The sequence below is a fragment of the Alternaria arborescens genome, assembly GCF_004154835.1.
Source record: "Alternaria arborescens strain FERA 675 chromosome Unknown contig_12, whole genome shotgun sequence".
Classification (NCBI taxonomy): Eukaryota; Fungi; Ascomycota; class Dothideomycetes; order Pleosporales; family Pleosporaceae; genus Alternaria; species Alternaria arborescens.
The window spans coordinates 167,325-191,575 of NW_021167867.1; the positions used below are offsets into that span (position 1 = coordinate 167,325).

At 52.8% G+C, this 24,251-nt stretch overlaps 10 protein-coding genes across 10 annotated transcripts; 3 read left to right on the forward strand and 7 right to left on the reverse strand.

Moving 5' to 3' along the window:
• Positions 1 to 21: 21 nt before the first annotated feature.
• AA0111_g5837 (hypothetical protein) lies at positions 22 to 564 on the reverse strand (the record flags this gene model as incomplete). Its single annotated transcript, XM_028651993.1, has 1 exon — positions 22 to 564. One exon carries the CDS (start codon positions 562 to 564, stop codon positions 22 to 24), a length of 543 nt encoding a protein of 180 aa, XP_028506444.1.
• A 654-nt stretch (positions 565 to 1,218) lies between these two features.
• AA0111_g5838 (Tubulin gamma chain) lies at positions 1,219 to 2,753 on the reverse strand (the record flags this gene model as incomplete). The annotated part of the gene is made up of 4 exons (XM_028651994.1): positions 1,219 to 1,608; positions 1,658 to 2,047; positions 2,096 to 2,690; positions 2,746 to 2,753. 4 exons carry the CDS (start codon positions 2,751 to 2,753, stop codon positions 1,219 to 1,221), a joined length of 1,383 nt encoding a protein of 460 aa, XP_028506449.1.
• Positions 2,754 to 2,958: 205 nt separating this feature from the next.
• On the reverse strand, positions 2,959 to 4,219 carry AA0111_g5839 (hypothetical protein; the record flags this gene model as incomplete). The annotated part of the gene is made up of 4 exons (XM_028651995.1): positions 2,959 to 3,522; positions 3,571 to 3,750; positions 3,801 to 3,988; positions 4,048 to 4,219. 4 exons carry the CDS (start codon positions 4,217 to 4,219, stop codon positions 2,959 to 2,961), a joined length of 1,104 nt encoding a protein of 367 aa, XP_028506450.1.
• Positions 4,220 to 5,572: 1,353 nt separating this feature from the next.
• AA0111_g5840 (hypothetical protein) lies at positions 5,573 to 6,640 on the reverse strand (the record flags this gene model as incomplete). Its single annotated transcript, XM_028651997.1, has 4 exons — positions 5,573 to 5,932; positions 5,988 to 6,123; positions 6,190 to 6,562; positions 6,616 to 6,640. The coding sequence occupies 4 exons, from the start codon at positions 6,638 to 6,640 to the stop codon at positions 5,573 to 5,575; spliced, it is 894 nt and encodes a 297-aa protein (XP_028506617.1).
• A 213-nt stretch (positions 6,641 to 6,853) lies between these two features.
• On the reverse strand, positions 6,854 to 7,803 carry AA0111_g5841 (hypothetical protein; the record flags this gene model as incomplete). Its single annotated transcript, XM_028651998.1, has 2 exons — positions 6,854 to 7,516; positions 7,573 to 7,803. The coding sequence occupies 2 exons, from the start codon at positions 7,801 to 7,803 to the stop codon at positions 6,854 to 6,856; spliced, it is 894 nt and encodes a 297-aa protein (XP_028506616.1).
• A 551-nt stretch (positions 7,804 to 8,354) lies between these two features.
• AA0111_g5842 (Spermidine synthase) lies at positions 8,355 to 9,469 on the forward strand (the record flags this gene model as incomplete). The annotated part of the gene is made up of 4 exons (XM_028651999.1): positions 8,355 to 8,385; positions 8,472 to 8,652; positions 8,703 to 9,091; positions 9,192 to 9,469. The coding sequence occupies 4 exons, from the start codon at positions 8,355 to 8,357 to the stop codon at positions 9,467 to 9,469; spliced, it is 879 nt and encodes a 292-aa protein (XP_028506619.1).
• A 1,859-nt stretch (positions 9,470 to 11,328) lies between these two features.
• AA0111_g5843 (NAD(+) kinase) lies at positions 11,329 to 13,275 on the forward strand (the record flags this gene model as incomplete). The annotated part of the gene is made up of 1 exon (XM_028652000.1): positions 11,329 to 13,275. The coding sequence occupies one exon, from the start codon at positions 11,329 to 11,331 to the stop codon at positions 13,273 to 13,275; it is 1,947 nt and encodes a 648-aa protein (XP_028506618.1).
• A 1,388-nt stretch (positions 13,276 to 14,663) lies between these two features.
• AA0111_g5844 (hypothetical protein) lies at positions 14,664 to 18,441 on the reverse strand (the record flags this gene model as incomplete). The annotated part of the gene is made up of 3 exons (XM_028652001.1): positions 14,664 to 15,346; positions 15,397 to 18,255; positions 18,351 to 18,441. 3 exons carry the CDS (start codon positions 18,439 to 18,441, stop codon positions 14,664 to 14,666), a joined length of 3,633 nt encoding a protein of 1,210 aa, XP_028506621.1.
• Positions 18,442 to 19,359: 918 nt separating this feature from the next.
• AA0111_g5845 (60S ribosomal protein) lies at positions 19,360 to 20,509 on the reverse strand (the record flags this gene model as incomplete). Its single annotated transcript, XM_028652002.1, has 4 exons — positions 19,360 to 20,026; positions 20,079 to 20,232; positions 20,284 to 20,356; positions 20,501 to 20,509. The coding sequence occupies 4 exons, from the start codon at positions 20,507 to 20,509 to the stop codon at positions 19,360 to 19,362; spliced, it is 903 nt and encodes a 300-aa protein (XP_028506620.1).
• A 480-nt stretch (positions 20,510 to 20,989) lies between these two features.
• Positions 20,990 to 22,487, forward strand: AA0111_g5846 (Actin-related protein 2; the record flags this gene model as incomplete). The annotated part of the gene is made up of 4 exons (XM_028652003.1): positions 20,990 to 21,214; positions 21,274 to 21,420; positions 21,482 to 22,273; positions 22,323 to 22,487. The coding sequence occupies 4 exons, from the start codon at positions 20,990 to 20,992 to the stop codon at positions 22,485 to 22,487; spliced, it is 1,329 nt and encodes a 442-aa protein (XP_028506623.1).
• Between the last annotated feature and the right edge of the window lie 1,764 nt (positions 22,488 to 24,251).

The following is a 24,251-nucleotide window of genomic DNA, read 5'->3' on the forward strand; positions in this document are numbered from 1 at the left end:
AGACTGCTTTTCCAAAGACGACTATTCTCTGAAAATCCTTCTCTCCATCCTCTGCCACATGTTCTTCAAACCTTCAATATCCTCCCGGACTTTCTGCAACTCCTGCCAATGCTTTCCCTCGATCTCTCCCCTCCTAAGTTCGGCCTCTAGCCTAGCAATCTCACTGATGATGATGACAGCCGTGTTGTAGTTTGTGGCATCATCATAAATAGCCGCTACAAGCCACTCAAGGACTTTTCTAGCGGTCTCTAGCTTGTTTGTATAAGGCATGGTGTGACGCTCTGTTTGAGAGCATATGCGAGTGACGGAGATTCTCAGAGTCGGGGTTGGGGTGGCAGGCCGAGCGGGAGGGGTGGGAATGATGATAGTTGTGGGTGGTTTATTGATTGAGTTTGTTGTTCGAGAGCGTGCGTGGTAGTGTTGCGATATGGGCAGATCTGGATCGTGATCGCCAGGCTTTGGGCCGCAGAAGTAGAGGGTGCGGATTTGTGTGGAGAGGGCCGATAGGCTTGGACGACCGATGGCTCGCACGTTGGCGATAGAGCGGCGGGTTGACGGAAACATGTTGAAATTTGCTTGAAGTTGTCTTCGAGATTTTGAGCGTCTTCGCAATCGGTTGGTTTGGTCGTGGGTGCTGTCGCAAGTTCAAAGTAACGACTAAGTTGCTATGAAGGTAACTTATAAAAGAGAGAACGAAAAAAAGATAATGTGCTCTTATATTACGTGAAGCAGAAATGTACCTCTCTGCTCACATTGGGATTCACCGCACTGACCGTGGCCGTTCCACGGAAGTGATTCAAGTCAGTGATACAAGAGCAGGAGAACAGTAATCACAAACCAGTCCCTCGCCACGGTACCGATTTCCATTTGCTGCCAATCCTATGAGCACATACTTGCGAGGTTACATCCTTGGTTAGGCGATTGTTGGTAAACTGGTGAGTCGATTATCTTGCGCTCGCTACCACACAAAACTCCTCATGCCTTCGCCAGACAAATCTACCTTACGGAATAATGCCAGTCATACTTCTCGACATAGTGGTCATCACTCGAACGACGACTCATGCGGGTTAAGGGCAGAATACTTTCGGAATTTCTCAAGATGGGTGACCGTGGTTACACATCCGCCAACGCCTCAAATGAACCTCAACTTGGGTACCCTTAACTCCACTACACCGACCTATGACGCCGACGCCAAATGCAAAATTGCTCAGATGTCATTTAGCCCACTCTCGCATCGTCAGCTTCAGCTGCAGGTGGCGCTGTCTCTTTGGTAAGATAGTCGGCATCCTCAGCCTCTTCGTATTCTGCAATCAGACCTTGTACAACTTCCTTGGCTTCATCGAACTCGCCGAGACCATCTTTGAAGGGCACTTCACGTTTGTAGCTCTCAAGGAAAGCGTTACGTTTTCTGAGCGTGGAGTATTGCGCTACTATTCGCTTGAAGAGTGTGGCGATACCTGTGTGATTCGCAAGCATAAGTCCAGAAACTCGGTGTGAGGAGGTCACGTAGGGAGACTTCTTAGTCAAGGCGACTTGAATAGAGGCGGGGCCCCACGGTATAAAGGTAGCGAGACGTCGTTCGCGAATGCGCATAAGTGATTTGTGCACCTACGTAGTCAATGAGCTGAATTCAAGTAAGCAACTGGAGGAGACGTACATCTGAAGGGTCGGCCTCTCCCTGGATAATGTTCAAAATAGACATGTAGCAGCTCTTCTTGGTGGGGTTTGTAGAGACCATGCGGTTCTTGGGCTGCAAGAGTCGTCTCATAACGTCCAAGACGGTTGTTTTGCGAACAGTCTTGGCCTGCTCTACGTTCTCGCCGGAGAAGGGGGTGTAAGAAGTCATGAGGAAATGACAGCGCGGTGTGGGAATGAGCGATGCAACGATACCCACAAGGTCGTTGTGCATGTATCCAGGATAACGGAGGGTCGTGGTACTAGCGGACATGACGGTGGACACCAACTGGTTGGTCTGCTCGAACGAGGGGTTCATAACATGCAGTCGGTCTGCGGCAATCCTTGTCAAGGCTCCGTTATCGAGGACAACCTGGAAATTCAGTACGTAGGTATGGGATTGTTACTGGGGTTTACTCACCACGGAGTCTGCGTTTTGTGTCAAGCGTCTCATACTCAGCAAGCTGTTGTATGGTTGGACGACGATGTCGCCGTCCTGTGTGTTGGGAAAGACACTGTATGTCTGGATAAGCTTCTTTGGGAATCTGTCGTTCAATCGTTCGAGCATGTATGAGCCGAGACCGGATCCAGTACCACCAGCGATGGAGTGCAGCATCATGAAACCCTCGAGTGAGTCTGAGCCGTCAGCCTCACGGTCAATCATATCCAAAATGTCCTCGTGCACCTGCTCGCCCATGCTGTAGCCCATGCCCCAGTTGTTTCCGGCGCCGGTGCCATCCTTGTGTATATAGAAGTTTTCGGGGTTGTAGATGTTCTTGTAGGCGCTCGACTGGATGGAATTGAGGACCCTGGGCTCGAGATCCAGGAGAATGGCGCGTGGAATGTAGCGGGTATCGTCTGACTGGTAGAAGAAGACGTCTTTGCGGTCACCGCCCTCTGTCGCAAAGTCCTCGAGGTTGCCATCGCGATTGATACCGTGTTCTTGACAGAGCTGCTGCCAGAACTGCTGCCCGACGCTGTTGCCGCATTGGCCAGCCTGCAGTGTTATTATTTCTCTGACATGAATTAGCTACAATACGTGAGCGCATTCTGGTATATACGCAGGCGTACCTAGGCATTGTGGTGTTGATCAGCGACGTGGTGGGCTGCGAACGCGCTTTGGGCGGGGTGCACGCGTCGGGTCGCCAAATGTTTGGGCCCTGCCGTCATAGCTTTCCCCAACACCATCGACCCTTCGCTCCACCATGGGGGGTTGTAGACAATCGCCACTCTCTTGACACGACTTATACTCGGATATGCTGATATTTCATCGAATTACATAATCTACTGCTCCTCCTCTTCTCTTATCTTGACGAGTGACTTACGCTGAAACCCAAAGTAACACTGGAACAAGACCGTGTATATCAGACAGAAGAAGTTGATCCGCAGCACGTCCAGCCATGTCATCATTGTCACCCCGTCTCTCGTTCCCTCGTGCCATGACTTCCGAACCTCCACAAATAGCTTCGGGTCGTCCGTCACGACGCCATCAAGGCCGTGCCGTATGTCCCATCGCATCCGGCTCTCCTCGTTCACCGTCCATGCGTACACGGGCCGACCGTCGCTCTGAGCTTTCCGTATAAACAGCCGACCCCATGGCGTCATGAGAATGGCCTGTGCCATGTTGAAAGAGATGTTCGGTACAGTAAAGAAATACGACGCAATCAGCGTTGAGAAGCCAATGTGCGAGATTGGGAAGCCAGGCAGGTACCGTGAGCATAGCGGAAGGTACTTGGCTGCCCAGCACCCTAGCACGATACGATTCTGCCATGGCCTAGATGGTGACGGAGGGACGCTCCGAATTGTGTCACCAATCAAGCGCATCACATCGTCCGCGTTGTTGTCAAGCTGTACGCTATCAGTATGAGGCTGTACAAACAGACCAGTAATGCATACCTTGATATCGAGCAACACCCAGATATCTTCGAGTCCAGGTTGTGCAAGATACTCGAGCAGATCCAAAAGACGAGGCATCTTCTCGTGGGGTTCTTTCAATGTCCTCAGCTTACTTATGAACTCATAGTTGCAGTCTATAACCTTCTCGTCTCTGCCAAAACACCGCTTCAGGTCCTTGTCCTAAGGCAGAGTCAGTCTGCGATCAACGCACCGTCGTCGGATAGACTCACATGAGATAGTACGACTACACCATCTTTCGTCAGGTGTATATCTGTCTCCAGACCCTCTGCGCCTACTTCAACTGCTCCCTTGAACGCCCCCATAGTGTTCTCGGGGAACTTGGCCTTGTACCCTCGGTGGGCAATAGCCTGTGGTAACCGCCTGCCAGATACATTTTTACGTCCAAATGCAAACGTAGCTATACAGTTGGTCAACACACACACAGTCGCAGTCCGGGACTACAGTAGGTTTCCTAACCTGCGGGGAACTTGGCTTTCGGGCCGAGCAGTGGTTGCTCAACAATCTTGTCGAGCTGCTTGGTGAGCCCTTCAAACACCGGCGGTACTCCTACAACCATGTTTTCGAGGATTGGTGTTTGTACGTCGAACGCGCTGTCGACGCTGCCAACGTCCGTCTTGATCTCAGACATGACGAAATGCTTTCTAGCCCGGCAGTTCCGAAAGCGGACAAGAGCGGAGTTTTCGGGGATAAGAACAATAGCGTAGATGGGAAATGTACAATGAAAGGTATGAACAAACGCATGCGCAAGTTCAGCGTCAAGGCAAAGGTTACAAATATCCACATCTGCAAGCACAGCCAATCTCCCATCTCCACATTATACACCTGCAAGGCAAATTTGCGGCGCGGAATCTCAAAGACCCTTCCCTTACGGGTGCCGCCGAACGCGCACTCGTGCGCCGCAACATCTCAAAAGCGCCGTGCAGGACCCTCGCCCAACCCACACTCTCAAGGACACCGAATCTGTTCCAAAATCAGCCACCCATGTTACCGCATCGGGCATGGTAGGCTGGAAAGCGCAGACCGATGGAGAAGACCTGCGTCCCGCATTGGCTAGCAAGCCCAGCTAAGCTTCGTTCCAAGATGGTCTCCATGAGTCCCGGATGTATCAGCTCCCGGCGCCACTAAGACAGTTGGAGTTGCAGCATGCATCCCTTCTCACGCATTCAACGTGTCAGCTAGGGCAACGTATAACATAAATCTTTGTGGGTTATAAGATAGGGATTATCCCTTTACGCGCTTTCGTGCAACTTGACCGCTTCGAAAAAGGGTAGTGCCAACATGGACAGTGCTAGTGTAATGGAAGACGTGGTGAAATTCCATCAAATCCGGTGCCGTGGGTGGATCTACCGCTAGATGCGCGTGGCGCGTCGATCAGGTCCTTGCTTTGAAGCTTGCGCACGTGCTGGCTGTCAGGAGGATGGTGACTTCCCGTCTACATGCATGCGAGTTCGTCAAGGCTGGTCATACCGTTGACCGCTTTATGCTTATCGTGTCACGCTTGTTGAGATGGTAATCTCCCAACTGTAGGATGCTTGCAGGCAGCCTAGCCTGTAAGGCTAGCCATACGAAATGGCGCGTGGTGCTTTCGGGTAAGATTGAGCCGTAGATGAGTAGAATACATGTGGTGGGGTACTTGGTTCCCATTGGAGATTGCTAATGACGAGGTTAGTGGTCGTTTACCCTTGAAAAAGTGTATGAGTGAGATCAGTGACAGATAATACGAAGGTCTAGTAGGTACTGCGGTCTCGAGGACTTTCAAAGTCTTGCTATGATATCTCAAGCCATGTGTGGTCTCGACGAATCTTAATGCACTATAGAGACTGACAAGCGTCTAGTCTCGACTCAGTATTGTCACTTTCATCTCGAGGGGTGTACATCGAACCATATCTCCCTACGCCTAATCTTGGGCTACTCCCGTAGACACCAAATGCGCGAAAGCATTACCCTCAGCATACATCTCTCCGTGCACTACCCGCTCCTCCTATGAGGCCACCTCGAACTTTGGCGTGTATTTTGCTGCCGCCTTTGCAAACTCCTCTTTCTTGCTCGCCCAGTCTGCAATAGCCCTATGCTGTGGTGCCGAAGATTGCAGTTGTGACTTCAGTTGCTCAGCGTCCTCCTTCTTACCAAGCAGCGTGTTAAGGACGATGAGGTTGGCGAGTGTGTCGGCAGAAGTGCCGTCGATGGAAAGCGCTTGTTGTAGAGCGGCTTCGGCTTCCGGGAGGCGGCCGAGGTGGAGTTCTGATACGGCCTGTGCGACGAGGGAGTGTGGGGAGGTGGATTGAGAGCTCGTGGCTAGCTCTTCGAAGACGTAGAATGCAGATTGGTACTTCTCGCCGCCCTGAATGCGATATTAATGGTAAGCCTAATAGTAACGGTTGTACAGGAGAACATACTTCTCGCATGCCAACCCAGCTCTCGGCGATGTTGACAAGCAGGCTGTCTTGTGCCCATTTCCGTGCACGCTGAGCCTCTTTTGCAGCGAGATCTGTGCGGTTTTGTTGGAGGTGGATTTGTACGATGAGTGCAACGCTACCTAGACGTTAGCCACTGACTCTCTCATAACATGAGGCACGTAGAGGAATCTGCATGACGTACGCGTCCAAACTGCCTTGGTGCTTGCTCAACACATTGAGCGCGGCCTCAGTCTCGCCCGCCCTTTCTAATATCATGCCCACGCAAAGCTGCACCGTCAAGTTGTCCTGCCCATGTTGCTCTGCCAGCTTCTTCGCCTGGCTTACTACGTCCTTGGACTGCTCATAGTCGGCTAGTAGCTTCACTGCGATCAGATCTGGTGTCTTCTCGGATGCGAGTTCGTTGGACACGGCTTGTGCTTGGCCGAGCGCGATTTGACTGCGGAGCTGGAGGACGCGAACGGGAAGCGCATTTGACGAGGAGAAATTTGAAGTATCGAAGTCGAGAACCTGCTGGTAGGCGCCAGCGTGGAAGGCCGAGTGGATGTTTATGAGCTCTGGATAGACATTAGTGGGGCTCTGAGCTGGTGTGGCTGGTGGTCCAACGAACCTCCCTCGGGCGAGTAGGGGTCCATGATTGTAGTGCTTGTGGGGTGGCTTTGTATGGTGAGCGACTGGAATGTTTCGTGTCAATGGCTTCTAGATTGAAGATGCAATGGTGGTGATGAAGCCAGATTGAGTTTGGCTTCCTTGCTCGGACCCTAAGCGACGCTCATTGGCTGCTGCTCCGCATCCGCATCTGGCTGCCACGATGCTATGCCAGCCAATGTATTCGTCCGACTAGTCTTCTACACTCTACGAATAGTAAAAGTCATGAATCTCGTACCAGCAGGCACCAGACTAGTCTTCATCCTCTTTGATAGATCTTCCTCGCCAAGTACAGCTTGAACCTCCCAATCTGTTCCAGTCTCATCTCCGACCTGCTTCCACATCTTCGCCCACGACTCAGGATTGTGCCAAAAAGCAGTCATCTCCTTCATGACATGTGCAAAACTGCCAGCTTCAGGCTTGCCGCCCTGTCGTCCAACAATAAGACTTCCAGATACTGGCTTCAACAACTGAACAGCACGCTTGGCTGCCTTTACCTGTTGGTCCCAGTCGAACAGGTGAAAGAAGGACGCGGCATTGATCACGTCCATCTTCCCATCCATCTGCTTCAGCGCCGAGTCGGTGTCGAAGATGTCAGCTTCCACAAATTGCGTCTGCAGGGTTGACTTGTCCAAGAACATATCATAACCAATTCCCCAGAAGTTCTTCTTGAGATCGGATGCATACATATGCTCTGAGGGGGCGCCATCATGAACCAACTTGCGGATATCCTGGCCCATACAACACCCCAGATCGAGGAATTTCTCCCCGCTCTTGATCCGACTGAGAACTTCCTGGTAGGCGGGGTTCACCCCAATGGAGAAATTCAAGAAGCCCCAGTTTCCCAGGCAAGGATACGGGAACTATTACATTGTCAACACAGTTGTGCTCTTGTTGCTCAACGGGTACCCAAACTCACAACCGTAAATGCGTCATCTCTCACACGTTTAATATGAGTGACTACGTCCCCCGGTGGTATCTTGCTATACTTCTCAAAAATGTTTCTTGTCGCAGGACTTGGCTCCTCAAGCTCTTTGGTGTACCATGGTAGTAACTCGGGATTCTTTTCATATTCTTTGGCCTCCAGAATCTGCTGCACAGAACTGCGCTCTTCCTGAGCCGAATCCTGTACTGGGGCGGCTTCGGTCATGGTTGCGCTGCTTGTATGTTCTTAGAGTAACTTCAGTGGTGTTGGCACTTCCCGATAACTCTCGCAAACTCATCGTAGGCCATCTCTTTATGTTTCTTCACACATGCAGTCAGTATCCGGTTTCGTGATAGTGCCAGGCATACGGCCGCCCTCGTCATCAGGCAGCCATCCCCCAGGAACCCTCTACATCAAATCGGCTTTACAACTACTCCGGCTGTCCGTGACAACTACACAGAAAAGGTATGTCAGATGTCAGTCGTAAAGCGTGGACCAGTCTGGCAGTCGTGGAGATAATGCTACCCAATATAGATGCCCTGCGGCTGGACCTTCCCGGGATGACCTTGGTGGGGGATGGCGGGGCAGGTACCGCGCGCGACCAGTGACGTGCATAGACCTAGAAAATTGTGCCCAACGCAAACACAAGGAAAAACTCCGCAAACCTGAAGGTCCCCATATATATCCGGCGACAGCTCTGTCAATCTTCTGTTTACTTCCGTAAACGATCACGTCCTCTACTCTACCCTTCTTTTTCAACCCACAGATTTTTCAAGATGCCTGCTATCGAACACCCTACCATCAAGGGTAAGTCAAGTCGCGTTCTACCAGATTCACGAATCAATTGGACACCCCACCCTATCCAGGCTCAATGACTAACTATTCTGCTATAGATGGCTGGTTCCGCGAGATCTCCGGCATGTGGCCCGGTCAGGCCATGACTCTCCAGGTCAAGGAGGTTCTTCACCACGAGAAGAGCCAGTACCAGGACGTTCTCATCTTTGAGTCCACCAACTACGGCACCGTCCTTGTCCTCGACAACGTCATCCAATGCACCGAGCGCGACGAGTTCTCGTATGTCACACCTAGTTGGAAGGCACGAACAATGGTTGACGATAGAGCAGCTACCAGGAGATGATCACCCACCTTGCCATGAACTCCCACCCCAACCCTGAGAAGGTCTTGGTAATTGGCGGCGGTGACGGTGGTGTCCTCCGTGAGGTTGTCAAGCACGACTGTGTCAAGGAGGCCACCCTCTGCGACATTGACGAGGCTGTCATCCGTCTCTCCAAGCAGTACCTCCCCGGCATGTCGGTCGGCTTCGAGCACCCCAAGACCACCACCATCGTTGGTGACGGCTTCAAGTTCCTCGAGGACAAGAAGGGCGAATTCGACGTCATCATCACTGACTCCAGCGACCCAGAGGGTCCCGCTGAGGCTCTCTTCCAGAAGTCATACTTCGAGCTGCTTAACGGCGCACTCCGCGAAGGCGGTGTCATTACCACCCAAGGTTGTAAGCCCTCTCCTTGTCCACTCGTTACAAGTTCACTTTCCGAAGACCTCCACGCGCCGGGAAGGTGCTGTTCTGGTCAATGGCTAACATTCCCATGTAGCCGAGAACCAATGGCTTCACATGCCCCTCATTGTCAACCTCAAGAAGGCTTGCAAGGAGGTCTTCCCCAACGTCGAGTACGGTTACACCACTATCCCTACCTACCCCTCCGGTCAAATCGGCTTCATGGTCTGCAGCAAGGACGCCAACCGCGACCTCAAGAAGCCCCTCCGCAGCTGGTCCACCGAGGAGGAGGAGCAACTTTGCAGGTACTACAGCAAGGAGATCCACGAGGCAGCTTTCGTTCTGCCTACTTTCGCTCGCAAGGCTCTCCAATAAGTGTCTCGCTTGTCGAATTTCTTTTCGTTACGACTTCACTAGATACCACGATATGTGACGAATACCAAAAGACTGTAAAGTCATGTACATTCACCCAACAATACTTCAAAACTTCGTCTCAGTTACGTGCCACGATTTTTTCGCCAACTTCTACGCCTTTAAACTTCTGTTAAATAGCCAGGTTCACATCCTCGCGATTTTATTTTCCTCGCCCCCTGCATCATCCCGTACTCGTCATTGCCACTATGTCTACTACTCTGGATGGAATATCTCAAGTCATACATGTTGTTCACTCATGCTGGATACCCAACTAGGATAACCACGAGACAGTCGTAAGCGCCTGTTTACTTCTTGCGCTTCGGACCGCCGCCTCGAGTTACCAGTGCTCAGCAACACTCCGGCAGTTGAAGGTCTCGGGAGCTCTCGGGTGGCTTCCAAGGAGATTGACATGCGCGAGTTTCAGCACCAGCTTGAGCCTGAAGGCAAACATACGCTGACCCGCCTGTGAGTGGACAGAAACGGCGCGGGGGCGGTCATTGCAACCATACTGGTAGCGAGTATGAGCCCACTTCACTCTGTGTTCCACGCGACATTTGCCGTAAACGCTTGCCATATCTCGACTCCATGTAACAGCCATGCGTGGCGTATGAGGTCTGTGGACCATCGGTACTAACGGCAGCGATTTCATGCAGTACGCACTCGCCTAGTAAGTGTGTCGCAAAGGTCTACAATTAGCGAGGAGCAAGCTGTCTCGCCTAAACTTCTGTTGTACCAGATAGGAGTTCGAAGCAAAGAGGTATGATTATAGAGGGACTAGTACAAATTTGGGTTGTTTCGTCCATCTCTGCTAGTCCAGCCGACAAGTGGCATAACTTTGCGGCGATGCGATTCATAGTGAATCTCGAATACAGTTTGCTCCTAATCATGATACCCGCTGTGGCTTTTCTAAACGAAGTGTGGATCAAACGCGGAGAGTGTCGGTATGAGCCGATGACTGAGACTTTCCCATGAGGGAGCGCTTGTCAGCCATGAACGCTCAGGGTCAACGAAGGATTCTGACAGTCGAGCGAAGTGGCCATGCGGTGGAGCGTGCCTTAGAAGACAGGCTGAAAGGAACTTCTGGGCCGCCTAGGCCGTTGGAATCTGTGTCAAGATCGCGGAATAGAATGAAGCTTCGTTCTATGTTTGGTAGATGCTCCGGCATGGACCCACGAGTTTGTGACACGCGAGGTGTCACAAAATTTACGGCGGGCTAGCCGCTACAGATGGGCGGTACCCTTCGTTTGAGGCTGGCGCATTGGATCGTGATGTGGCAATGCTCCAGAATAGCGGTGGCAGAGATGTCTTGCAGATGCGGATTGAATATAGTAGGTCTCGCATCGTGCCTAACACCTGCCTCAAGCTGCACCACTGTCTTTCCCCCAATTGCGCCTTCGCTCTTTCGGCAACACGACGTTCAGTCGTGTACACTTTGTACATTTCTCTCTTATTTAACCAGGTCGAGCCGGGCTCTTCCTTCATTATAATCTTTACCTTCACTTCCGGTTACACGGTTCGCTGGTCGTCACATCACCTCGGTCACCGTTAGCAGCTATCACAAACACAACCTTACGACTCGCGCCCATGCAGTAGCACGATCCATCGCTTCCTTTGTGTCCCCCTTTCGTTTTTGCCTGGAGCATTTATTATTTTCGACTGAACCGTCTGGATACGTTTATCTTTCGCTGTACATATTCCTGCCGCCTCAGCCGAACAAAAACGCCGGTTAATATCCTATCCGCCAAGGTCTACAACTAAACACCCCGAAAGACTAAGCGCGATTAACGGGCGCTCGATCAATAACGCATAATCAAGCTACGATGTTGTCGGCAACACTCAAGAATGGGGAGCCGTTTAGTCCGGCCAAGGTTCACCCGCTCCTGTCCCCACAGGCGGCCAGTTCAAGTTTCTCCGACCGCGACCTTAACCCCGTCGATGCCGATGCCTCATTTAATAATCCCACCCGCCCAGAGTCTCCACAGCCTCCGCAGACCAGCGTCCACTGCCCCCAGGACGCGCCGTATAATGCATCGGTAGTAACCACAGAAATTGGCGGTACGCCCGCTGTAACACAACACCCAGCCAGTCTGACATCGGACGAATCCTCCCGCAAAGAAGACCCCACCGCTATCAGCAAGTCCTCCTCCATCGAGAACCTCTCCGTCCTCCCGCGCATCCCGTCTTTTGGTGAGAACCGCGTTCGGAAGCACCGCAAGAACGCGCAATCAATCGACTCCGCGATACCCCGCCAGACTCTTCTTAAGGCGTTACAGTCTCGGCCTCCGCCTTCGTCGGCGACACAACAGTCCATGGATTCCGTCATGGAAGGCTCAGAGAACGGAGGGAAGAATGCGCGATCAAAGAGCATCACGCATTCGCAACTCGCAAAAGCGCTTTCCGAACTTGAATTGCACTCTGCGGACCTTTCTGCAAGCAAGATGGCTGCGCTCGCATCGCCATGCTTTTTCCATAAGAAGTTTGACAAGGCTGTGAACCTGGGAAAGGTCATGGAAGAGATGTCCGAGGATGACACAATATCGCATTCAAGACTCGTGCAGACTGCGAACAGTGTCCGTGAGGTATCGAAGCAGCTGCAACGTCGACCCATCAAGATGACGGTACGCAATGTCATGATTGTTACCAAGGCTCGCGACAACAACCTTGTATACCTTACGCGCGAGTTGGCGGAATGGCTCATGACTACCTCGCGCTATGGCTCAGACATTGGAGTGAACGTCTACGTAGACCACAAGCTACGCAAGTCGAAGCGCTTCGATGCCGCCTCTTTGCTAGCCAAAGACAAACGCTACGAGAACATGCTTCGTTGGTGGACACCAGACCTGTGCTGGGAAACCCCAGAGATCTTCGATCTTGTTCTTACTCTTGGTGGAGACGGCACCGTGCTTTTCACCTCGTGGCTCTTCCAGCGCATCGTACCACCGATTCTGTCCTTCTCGCTCGGCAGCCTTGGTTTCCTTACAAACTTCGAATTCGCGCAGTACAGGCCAGCGCTCGACAAGATCATGTGCGAGACTGGTATGCGTGTGAATCTGCGCATGCGCTTCACCTGCACAGTATACCGCTACCAGAAGAACGTTGCCCAAGGATCACCTCAGCACATCGAAGCTGAACAATTCGAGGTACTCAACGAGCTTGTCATTGACCGCGGCCCATCACCCTACGTCTCGAACCTCGAGCTCTACGGCGATAACAACCTGCTTACCGTTGTGCAAGCAGACGGTGTTATCTTCTCGACGCCTACCGGTTCAACAGCATACTCGCTCTCTGCAGGTGGCTCTCTCGTGCATCCGGATATTCCCGCTATCCTCCTGACACCCATTTGCCCGCATACTCTCTCCTTCCGCCCCATGCTGCTTAACGACAGCATGCTCCTCCGTATCGCAGTACCTCTCAAGTCACGGGCTACCGCCTACTGCGCCTTCGACGGCAAGGGCCGTGTCGAACTCCGTCAAGGCGACCACGTCACCATCGCCGCTTCGCAGTACCCATTTCCTACCGTACTCTCGCAGCCAACCGAATGGTTCGATAGCATCAGCCGCACACTACGATGGAACTCGCGCGGTGCGACACAAAAGGCCTGGGATGGCGACGATGACGAAGAGGCTGAGGAAGAGAAGGAGCCCGATTTTGACATCGACTTTGACAACGACGACGTCGATCGCGATTCCGGATACAGCGCTGAAGGTAGCACTGTCGATGGCAGGGGAAGCCCAATAAGAAAGGGTGTAGTGCTACCCTTCTTGTAGGCTCTACCCTTACTGGAAAGAGTCGGATATGTGCATAATAGTGTGAAGGAAGTTATCTTTTCTCTTCCACTGGTTATCCACTCACGCATCGTAGTGCTGCTTGGGCGGGTCCCGGTGGTTTCTTTTTATCTTGTATATGATGTTCGTTGAATTGCACACGACACATAAGCATCTTTCCAGCATTATTTCACGTCATTCGCTTGCTTAGGTTGTCTTTTAGAAGAAGTGTTCGTGGGCATGTAACTTGCTCAAGCTATGATATCCTTAGAAAGCATGTAGATGGTTTTGGTGATAGTGCCAATATATATTGGAGCCTGATGGCCAAATGGCGATGTTGATTTGGCGCGTTTGCCTACCTCCCTTGACTACGATATGCTCTTGATCTTCTGAAACATCGTCATTTCCCTGGTCCGATCTGAGCATTATCCTCGCCAACTCGGTCTATAATACGACACCCTAGCTCACGTATACAGATGATGATGTATATATGCATACTGGTCCGTTACGGCTAGGGTCGAGGCAATAAAGACCCTTCCTCTGAACCCTAATATATTGAGCTGAGAACCGGACGTCGTCCTGATAAGTTCACTGCCTGATCAACACATGATCGAGCTTCGTATCCAACTCACATTAGAACCGTCATCCCTCTGCTTCAGTCTAAACAGCGTCCGAGTCTTGTCACAATGTGACATGTTTGCCCCATCATGCGCGCACGCGACGCAAGCGCCTTTGGACCACTGTCGCGACAACCACGAGCGACCTTCGCCACAACATCAGTCTCCAGATAAGTTCCCAGGGACGACTGAGCCAATCTGCAGCGTTGGAGACGGAGGTGCCGGTATAGATGGCTCAGTCAGTTCCTATACCACTACTAACACCGACGCCGACACCTACCACGCCATACATCCAATTTCAATACCTACTGCAGAATCAAACTACCCAGGCGCCAAGGGTGAAAAGAACTGCCAAGTCATGTATCTGGAGCAATAAGTTTCCAGTAATAGTTCAGTAAGGGTGTGATAAAGAAAGAAGAGGGAACCAGAAGAAAAAGAGGAAGGCAAAAGAGCCTCTTCATATCTGAGACTGTGGCTACGAGGCTATCAAGCCGAGAAGAGATGACCCAGGAAAACGCAACGAATAGCAGCAAACGGATGTGACGTGTTTCAGCTGTCGAGGATAGAGACATCGTGATATGGGAATCATAGTTGAATTAGCATGTTATGTAGCTGTATGTTACAAATTTACAAAGAATGAACTCTTGAGCTGATGGGCGCGCTCCAGCGCCTCAACCTTCAAGCTCAAGTCAACGGTGGAGAAATTATACCGATTACACTTCCCAGTAACCACCAGTCCTCCCATCAGCCCTTCCTGAACTCCCCACCTCATAATTAGTCCTCGATAGCAAAGTCATCCCCCCGATTTCCTTCCACATTCGTCCCCTCCCTTTCTCCTGGTGCAAAAATATCCGGATTGCGATTCTTCAAGGCTGCAATTTGACTCTCCTTGAAGATTTTAAATTGCTGTGGGTCCTCTTTCTCGAGGTTCCTCAGTTCCTCAGCGTTCTCCACAACGCTATTGAAAGCCTGTTCCCAGCCTTTACCCTCAATCATTTGCCTCATCTCGTCACCACTGTGGTTCTGGAAGTACGCGCGCATGGCGAGAAGGTGTTCGGGAAGGCCTTGGTCATCTGCCGTACCCGAGATGAAGGAGACGTGATTCTCGGAGACGTCGGGAGTCGTGGGACGTGACGGGTTGAGAAGACCGGTGCGTACGCGATGGCCAAATCGGTGAAGACGTCCTTCCTCAAGCGACATATGGCGAGATGCGAGAGAGACATCGGAATTGTGGCGTGAGCGTAGGGTAGAGGGTTCGTCTTCGTCTGATTCAGCAGCTGTGAAGTCTGTCGACACACTGTTCTCGAGTGTCGGTACAGCGGAAGTGGGCGGTGAGCTGCTGAGTTTGGAGCTTGTAGTAGAAGCGGCATCAGATGGCTGAAGACGCGTTTCTGGGTATTCGTCTTCGAAGCGTTGGATCATGCCTTGAAGTGTTTGGTCCAGGAAAAGCAAACGACCTATCAACATGTTAGCCACATCGGTACGACGGAAAGACCATGAAACTTACGGTAGCTCAGGTCATTGCCACCCTTCGCCTCTCTGATAAGTGCAGGCTGAATCCTGTTTCGCGTATTCCGTGCTGTCTCGAGGAGATCCTTGGACATGGCTCTCGCCTTGCTTGGCTCCTCAAGCACTGGTACCCTGCTTCTACTCCTCGGAGTAGAGGTACCACTGACTGGGACTGACACTCGGCGAAGATCGGTCTCCTTATGAGAGAGACAGTAGCTGAGCGCTTTAGCAATGCCTGTGCCCCCAACGATGTAGTCATTGTCCGCAGTATCTGACGCGTTATCGGTTTCCTTGTAGTCACTGTCCTCCGGACCAACAAGACGCATGAGAATATCGGGAACCTCGACTTCTTTCGGAGCTGCTCGGAGCTCTGGCACTTCGTTGATGGATTCAATATTGCGTAAGCAGTAAGCTACGACTTGCTTCGCAAGTGCTTTGATCACTTCGCCTTGTTCAGGAGCTGGAATGTCCACGTCGATGCATATAAGCGACTTGGATAACTTAGCCGCCAGAGTCAGCGATGCATATAGTGCGGCAGCCTCTTCTTGCGTCTCCTCGTCTGTTGAGGTTGCAACACGAGTGATCTCCGGGTTTTCAAGGATGTTGATATGTGCGATATGAGGACAATCCGGCAGAATTTCCGCGATAGCGATAGCATCTTCGGGCTTCATGTCGACATTCACCAGATGTATCCGTTTCAGCTCCTTAAACTGAGGCATGTATTTTCTCAGAAGACACAACGAAGTCTGGCCCAAGAAAAGACCCCTGTTATGCGACAGGTCCAAAAACCTGAAGGATGGTAGGGAAATTAGAGTTGGTATGAGTGTCTTGAGCGCTTCTGGGGTGAGACCAGTGTCTTGCAAGCACAGTGCCCACAGCGGACTATTTTGGCAGTGCTTGATGCTGTCACAGATCTTGTCCATCAATGATCGTAGGTCGTTTCCACCAAGATCAATTCCTTGACAGACACCAGAGCGCAAGTAATGCAGAACATATTCCAAGCCTTCGGCGTCGATATCATTCGTCGCGAGACTTAGACGTTGAATGCCGCTGATGACGCAGCCGTCGATGATTTTGCGGATGCTCGAGGAGGTCAAGTTGCATTCGGCCATGGCTAGTTCTTGGAGCTCTGAACCGCCCAACCGTTCGGAAATAGCCTTGGAAAAGATTTCAGCCACATCTCCCGATCTGCTGTCCTTGGTGGGAGACGGTGCTTGTGTGCTGTTAGTTGGCGGAGAAGCCACCTGTGGTCGAGACCTGGGAAATGGTATCATGGACACGTCGATGGCCATGATGGACTTGCACATGTACAGGAAAAGTGCGATGTGTTTCCAGCCTTCAGCTGTGATCTTTGGGTTGTTCTTGAGAACCAGTTTCTTGACCGCGCATGAGCCTTGCTGGCACAGTCCGTCCTGGGTATCGTCATTGGACGGATCGCGCCGTTTTGGAGGCTCTGGGACTTTGGCGGCCAGGAGACCTGCGAGTATGACCCGTATCTTCTCGTCATTCAAGTCTGCGTCCTCCAAAAACAGCTTCTTAACCGGCACAATAGCGAGCCAGTCGGAAAGAGTCAAGACATCTGCCAATTGCAATCTGGACCCTGTCAGATCCAGACAAGTGACAACGCCCGGTTGAACGACGGAGCACGCCCGTGGTGCCGCAAGCTGGTCACTGATGCGCTTGAGAATGGGAGACTCGCGAAGCTGGCAACATCTCCGGTAGATGCGCAGTGGGTCAATCGTCGGACGGTCCTGAGCGCGGGGAGTCGGTGCCCCGGAAGCAGCAGGTATTCCTTCAGCACTGGCGCTGTCGTCATCTCTGGTGAGTTCCATGGGGATTGTGCCATTCTCTTCAGCCTTTTTGCGTTTCTTCTCTTTCCGCTCTTTGCGCTCGGCCTCAGATCGCTTCTTCTTCTCTTTCTTCCTACTTGGTTCCTGCTTGTCCTCGTCCAAGACAGTGCCCTCGGGGTTTGGCTCAGAATCGTTGCCGACGACTTCTTGGGCAATGGCGACGACACCATCCTTGTCTTTCTCTTCGGCCACAGCATCTGGGTTCCTCAGTGCCTCGCCCTCGCCACGCTCCTTCAACTTCTTGTCCTTGCGCTTCACCTTCTTGTCGTCTGTTTCGACGTCATCTTTGTACTTTGGCCCTCCAGCAATCTCAACATCGACACAGAATGCAACCTTGCGCAGTTTGTTCTGATCCAGCTCAGGAACGAGACATCGCTCGCGGTTGGGGTCGACATTCATGACCTTTCGCGGGCACATTCCTCCATTTGGGTAGACTTTGCCGGCGGTGCCAACCTGTGTACCTGATGACAGGCGTCGCAGCACGTTCCCGACGAAGGAGCTCTTGGGCTGTTGTGGGATGTAGGGCTCAGGGGCGCCATTGCTGCCTCCCGATGCCGCCTGGATGCCGTTCAGAGCACCGTTGGCCGAGGGAGAAGCATGAGTGGCGCTATTGGCAGCGGCAGGCGATCCCTGGGCCTGAGTGTGTGTGGTTTGCGCGGGCGAGTTTTGCGACGAGAACTTTGAGCTGATGCTATTCATCCACGAGTTGCGCCGCGAGTTGTTCTTTGAGTCGGGTGGCGTGGTCCCACTAGCGTTCTTGTCGGCACTGCCTCGGCTGAGCAGCGCTGGACGTTTTGGTGGTATCTTCTGGGGCGGAGTCGCGCTGGATGCAGCAGCTGGGGGCGGGCGCGGCGGTGATACGGGTCTCGCAGTCGCCGGTGTCGGCTCAGGAATTTGCTGCTCGTCGTGGCGGGGCCTGGCGGGTATGCCACCATGCGACGATGTCTTTGGAGGCGCATCTCTGGTGAGGCCTGGCGACGAGGGCGCCTGCTGGCGATGGTGATGGTCTGCTCAGGCACAACATGTTAGTACAGCCTCTCGAGCTCAGGGTTGCGCCGCGAAGCCGAGACGTCTCCACCCAGGGTAAGCGGGCCTCACTTACCTCTAGTTGAGTGGTGCAGCCACGATACATCGACTCCGTGAATGTCCTCCATGGCTGACGCAGTGTCGACAGGTGTCTGAATGGCTGTCATTGCATATATAGGGGCCTCGCCATGCGTCAGGGTTGTTGCAGCAAATGGCCTCCGTGAGGCGATCACGGAAGTCAGCGGGGTCTCTGGGCGTCCACACGAATCCGCCGATTGGAAATGCTGCAAAGCCTCAAGATATGGCCGTTGCCCACGTTCTAGATGCGACCTGAACGACTCGTTGCGCTCACGTCAAATTGCTGCGCGATTTCTGAGAGTTGCTCTGTGCGATATTCGGCCGATGCGATGTTATGGGCGAACGTGCGCTGCTGTGTGCAAGCTGCGAGAGCCGGGCGATGACGAAAGGTGTCGGCTGATTGCTTCGGGTCTCCTTCTCCTCTCCACACCGAGCTCTATCGCGTCAAAGATCCTGCGGGACATCATGATCGACTGCGAGGATTGCCTATATACTTGTGGGCTACATCTCTTTGAAACACCCTGAATCGCACACCCTGAATCGGCACATATCCACATGCCTCACTCTCCCTCTCCCTCAGCCTGATGCACCGCGTCCAATAAAGCGCTGACTGCTATATGTCCCTCGCAGGTGCTACCGTTGCCGCTGAAACAGTTGACCGTCATGGCAGCACATGAAAAGCAAGCCGTGTTGGTCTCTCAACCATGGTCAAACCCGCGACAGCACGCCATGTGGTGTCGGCCGTCGCCGGTCCACATGGGCGTATCACGTGTTGCTATTTGGGGAAGCTTCACACACGTTGAACAGGAGGGGCACATTTGTTTTGAGGGGGTATCTTGTTGTGGTAGCCAATGTCGGCGTGCCGTCTCATCATCTCATTGAGGTCGTGAGGCTAAGTACAGTACTTGTATCCTGCTATGGCAGGCATCCTTCCCATGTCATCCCCAGACGCCAGAGCCTTGCTTTTGTTATGGTAAAACAAACTATCACGAAGAGGAAGCAACAGCTTAAGCGGTGATCTCGGCGATCTTGGCCTTGACGCGCTCCTCCTTCTCGGCCTTGGTGAGCTTGTTGCTCCTGTACTTCTTGGACTCGGCCTTCCACTCGTCCTTGGACTTCTTGGGGGCATCGCCATCCTCCTTCTTCCAGGGGTCCTCACGGATCTGCTTGTGTGCGTCCTGGTAGAGCTCCTCAAGACCGTCGGCCTCGATATCGTCCTCGATGTAGCCGCTGAACTGAGACTTGTAGCGCTCCTCGTCGTCGTCGGCGAGGGTCTCCATGTACTCAGCGACGTGACCACCGAAGATGTACTTGCGGAGGGTCTCGGCGTCGAGCTCCTTGCCTTCGATGTCGTAACCGGGGAAACGGTTCTCGGAGTGGGGAACGAAGACACCACCGTCGGAGCAACCCTTCATGGCACCAAAGACACGAGCACCAGTGGAAGTACGGGTGAGACCGACATCCAAGAAGACCTTGAATGGGCGGCGCTCCTCGCCATCAACCTCGGCGGCCTCGGTGAGGGTGAACTCACCGTCAGCCTCCTCAACACCAGTGAAGGCCTCGTCAAGCTCGAGCTTCTTGAGGACACGGCGGGCAAGGAGCAGACCGGTAGCGTATGCGGAGGACCAGTTGGGAAGACCGTGGGGGATGCCGTAAGCCTTCAGCTCGTGGGCGCTGTAATTTGTTAGTTGTGGGCTAGACGGAGCCAGAGTCGCGTGGAACATACTAGGCAGCGCAGAAGACCTTGTCACCGCCAATCTCAGAGTGGACGATTTGGCAGATGATGTCCTTGTTGGTGAAACGGACGACGAGGCGGTACTTGGGCGCATTGTACTTGTTCTTGGCCTGGGGGATCAACCTCTTGCGGGCATAGTAGTCGGCTGCGGATTGTTAGATGCCGTCGCAATTTGAACACTTCGTTGGATACGTACTCTTTCCCTGCCTGCGGCGCTTGTACTTGACTTGGTACCGCGAGAAGTAGGCGTCGTTCTTCTGGAGCTTGGACTTTTGACAGAGTCAGCGATTGGCGCTTCAAACCCGCATTCGAAGCATCTCGCAAAGACTCCACTCGACTTTCGTCGAAGCGGGACGCCGTGATGGCAATAGGGTAGAGGGATACATTGCGGGCGCAATTCAGGGCGTACTTACGAAAGGCATCTTGACCTGCTGTTAGTTGAACTGGCTGAGGAGAAAGTTCGTGATGGCGCAAGACGATATTGAAGTGGGCAGTAGACGCTCGGACCATTTATTAAGCGATGCCCAAGTCGCGACTTCCCAGGTGGGTGACCATGCAAGTGGCATGAGATGGGTGACCACCATCTCGGTCGTCAACGACAAAACTGAAATAATCATAGATGATGTTTACAGGCTCTGGTGTAATAGAGGACTTTTAGGTGTAATTACTTGGGTATCTCACGCATACGAAGCAGGTAGTCGAGACACGTCTCTTGTGCACCGGACCGGCAGTCCTAGGAGACGTGACATATCATATATGCTGCACTGTACTCGTCTTGTTTCCATGTGCATATATTGTGCTACTTTTGCATACTCTAACATTCTTGGAGTGAAGTTCGCATCTCAAGTTGTAGGGGAGCATCTGCATTGCCCGATTGAGTGCTCACGGACCCCTAGCCAACCATGCGCCCCGCCAACGTCGTCAACCTCAAGGCACGCAACACCGAGCTACGGCCAGCTTCTAACATCCACTCCTTCAGCCTCAACAACCCTCTCGAGCTTTGTACAGGATGGCTGAAGCTCCCATTGGTATGCGCAGCTTCCTCTTCTGTGTTCAGAGCTCTACTTACCCTTCAATTAGTCCTCGATGGCGGTACGGGTTTCCTCAAGGCGGGTTACGCCGGGCAGGTATGTGGCATACAAAGCGTCAGACGTGACATGGCAAAAGCTAACATGTTACTCTTTAGAACTTCCCCGACCACCAGTTTCCCTCGATAGTCGGCCGACCTATCCTACGAACCGAAGAGCGAGATGGCGGTGACATCCAGCTCAAGGACATAATGTGCGGTGACGAGGCAGCGGCAGCGCGCTCAATGCTTCAGATCACGTACCCTGTATGTGCACTACCCGGACCTCTGCATGCCGTGAGCGAGCTAATCTTGTCTCCCCCAATAGATGGAAAACGGTATCGTCAAGCGCTGGGATGACATGCAACACGTCTGGGACTACACCTTCTACGACAAGATGAACCTTGACCCTACCGGCCGCAAGATCCTCCTCACCGAACCGCCCATGAACCCGCTCAAGAACCGCGAAACCATGTGTGAAGTCATGTTTGAGCGCTACGGCTTTGGGGGTGTATACGTGGCAATCCAGGCCGTCCTAGCTCTATACGCCCAAGGATTATCGTCCGGCGTAGTAGTCGACTCAGGAGATGGTGTCACGCATATTGTCCCCGTATACGAGAGCACCGTCCTCAATCACCTCACACGCCGTCTCGATGTTGCCGGACGCGACGTGACCCGCAACCTCATCGCTCTTCTGCTGCGGAGAGGTTACGCCCTCAACCGAACTGCCGACTTCGAGACCGTCCGTCAGATCAAGGAGAAGCTTTGCTATGTCTCATACGACCTTGAGCTGGACCAGCGCCTTAGCGAAGACACGACCGTCTTGGTAGAATCCTACACCCTACCAGATGGTCGGGTCATCCGGGTGGGCAGTGAGCGCTTTGAGGCTCCCGAATGTCTGTTCCAGCCGCATCTTGTGGACGTCGAGCAGCCCGGTATCGCCGAGTTCCTATTCAACACGATCCAAGCTGCCGATGTTGATGTCAGGAGCAGTCTCTACAAGGCTATTGTGCTCAGCGGGGGTAGCAGCATGTACCCAGGTCTTCCCAGTCGGCTTGAGAAGGAGCTCAAGCAGCTATGGCTCACCAAGGTTCTGGGCGGAAACCCGGAGCGACTCAACGTGGGTACACATCTACGCGTCCAGCTAAGCAATGCTAACATAGAGGCAGAAATTCAAGGTCCGCATCGAAGATCCGCCACGGCGAAGGCACATGGTTTTCCTCGGTGGAGCTGTGCTCGCGAACATCATGGCCGACAAAGAGAACATGTGGATATCAAAGGCCGAGTGGGAGGAACAAGGCGCGAGGGCGTTGGAGAAGCTGGGCGCGAGATGATACTGAGCAAGGCTTGCAGAGACAGGCATCAACCAACAAATCAATCAATTTCATGGCAAGGCTGGCCTTCTGCAGGTAGCACGAGTGACCAAGACATTTTCGTTGGTGCCTTCACCACTTGTCACCTTCTCAATGCAGTCTTTGTTTGCCGTTAATTTGCCTCGGTGTTTCGCATCAAACCTCAATTTTGGTTGCTCTTGCTTCCCCTAGTAATGTTTGTGCTGACTTGATTTGCCCGGGCTACTCTGGCGGCTAGAGTATTATATAGCCTTCGGCCGCGTACGGGAGATCTACCACCTGGTGCAACTTTTACCACGGCTGTAAGTACTACTCTCTCCATTGCAACTAGATGCATGACTGAACTGATTAGATGGTCCATTTAGTCGCCGCGCTATGCCTCTTCTCCTTGTGCCCGAGACAGAACTAAGTGACGGCATTGTAGTGCGGCGAAGATAGCCGGATCCCTCTAGCAAATGCCACATACATCAAAGTTTCTGCATGGGCGTCATCGGTCAGTGCAAGTGCTCAGCAGAGGATGGAAGAATTGCGCGAAGGAGCGGCTCCAGCGGCTGTCCGTCTAGACGGTAATTCCATCATGTTGGGTGTTGTGGGATTGTGCAGCTTTGTTTGTACCGTGCGAGCGGCTCGCGCTCAAAACACTATCGCCTATATATTTTTCGGCGAAGTTAGGGTCAACTTCGGGATAGACAGCGAAAAAGGCGCATTATAGATGACGACCCGTTCTCGCGATCTGATTCAGGTCAATATCCGTACAGCTGTTTGCGAAGAATGCCGCAGTTGTTGGGCGTTCACAAGGTCGAAGCAACTTGGCGTTGCTGCCAGTGTGGTGGTGTCATGTCTTGTACGCGCTACCATTTGTCTCATCAGACCGCACTTTGATGGAGCACGCGCGCGAAGCCTAATGCGAAAAATAAAAAAGACGTTTCTGCAACCTACGGCAGGGCTCTGGTGCAGATGCAACGGTGCCCTACCACACGATGGTCGAGCTGCAGGGCAATTGATCGAAGTCTGCAGTGCTGTGTTCACACCACGCGTTTAGCGCCGGGAATTCCAAGGCTGGCACGTGTTCGGTCTTAGAAAGGAGCCGGTTGCTGCACTGCGTCATAATGGACATGCTGCACAAGTAGGCGTGTTGGACGATTCGCATGGTTAGCGAGGCAGGAAAAGAGCGCCCCGCTCAAAGAGCGAAACCAAGGCCTGCGAAGTTTAATGACGAGATAATAGCGCCTGCAAATATGGCGCGCCTCGTAGCTACGGCCTCGTCCTCCGTTGATATGTAAAGGAGGACTTGGTACCACACACATTCCAACTCACCTGTTAGATTAGCTCTCCCAACCCAGCAACAATTCTCAATCATCTGCGCCATCCTCAAACTAGCCGACGCACTCCAGCTTACTTTGATTGTGGACCCCAAGTTTCGGGAAAACACACGCGCCATCTGTACTCCGCCATAACCGGCCCGCAGCCACCTGTTGCAACTGATAGACACCGGCTTGGTGTGCTGCCAGTAACAAGCGCTCGTGCTTCCACCAAATTGAAACGGGATCCACTTGAGCCGTGCATCACGTCGTTACCCTCTCAGGAACGATTACCGCACGACGGTGCGCCTCCAAGCGGAAGATCAACGCTGTACCTTTCAATAAGATCGGCTACCATCCCCGAGGCCTGCCACCAAGTTCCAAGCCTTGCTGGACCCTCCCGCTGTTAGATATATTAGACACCGCCGCTGCTCTGTGCGTTGTT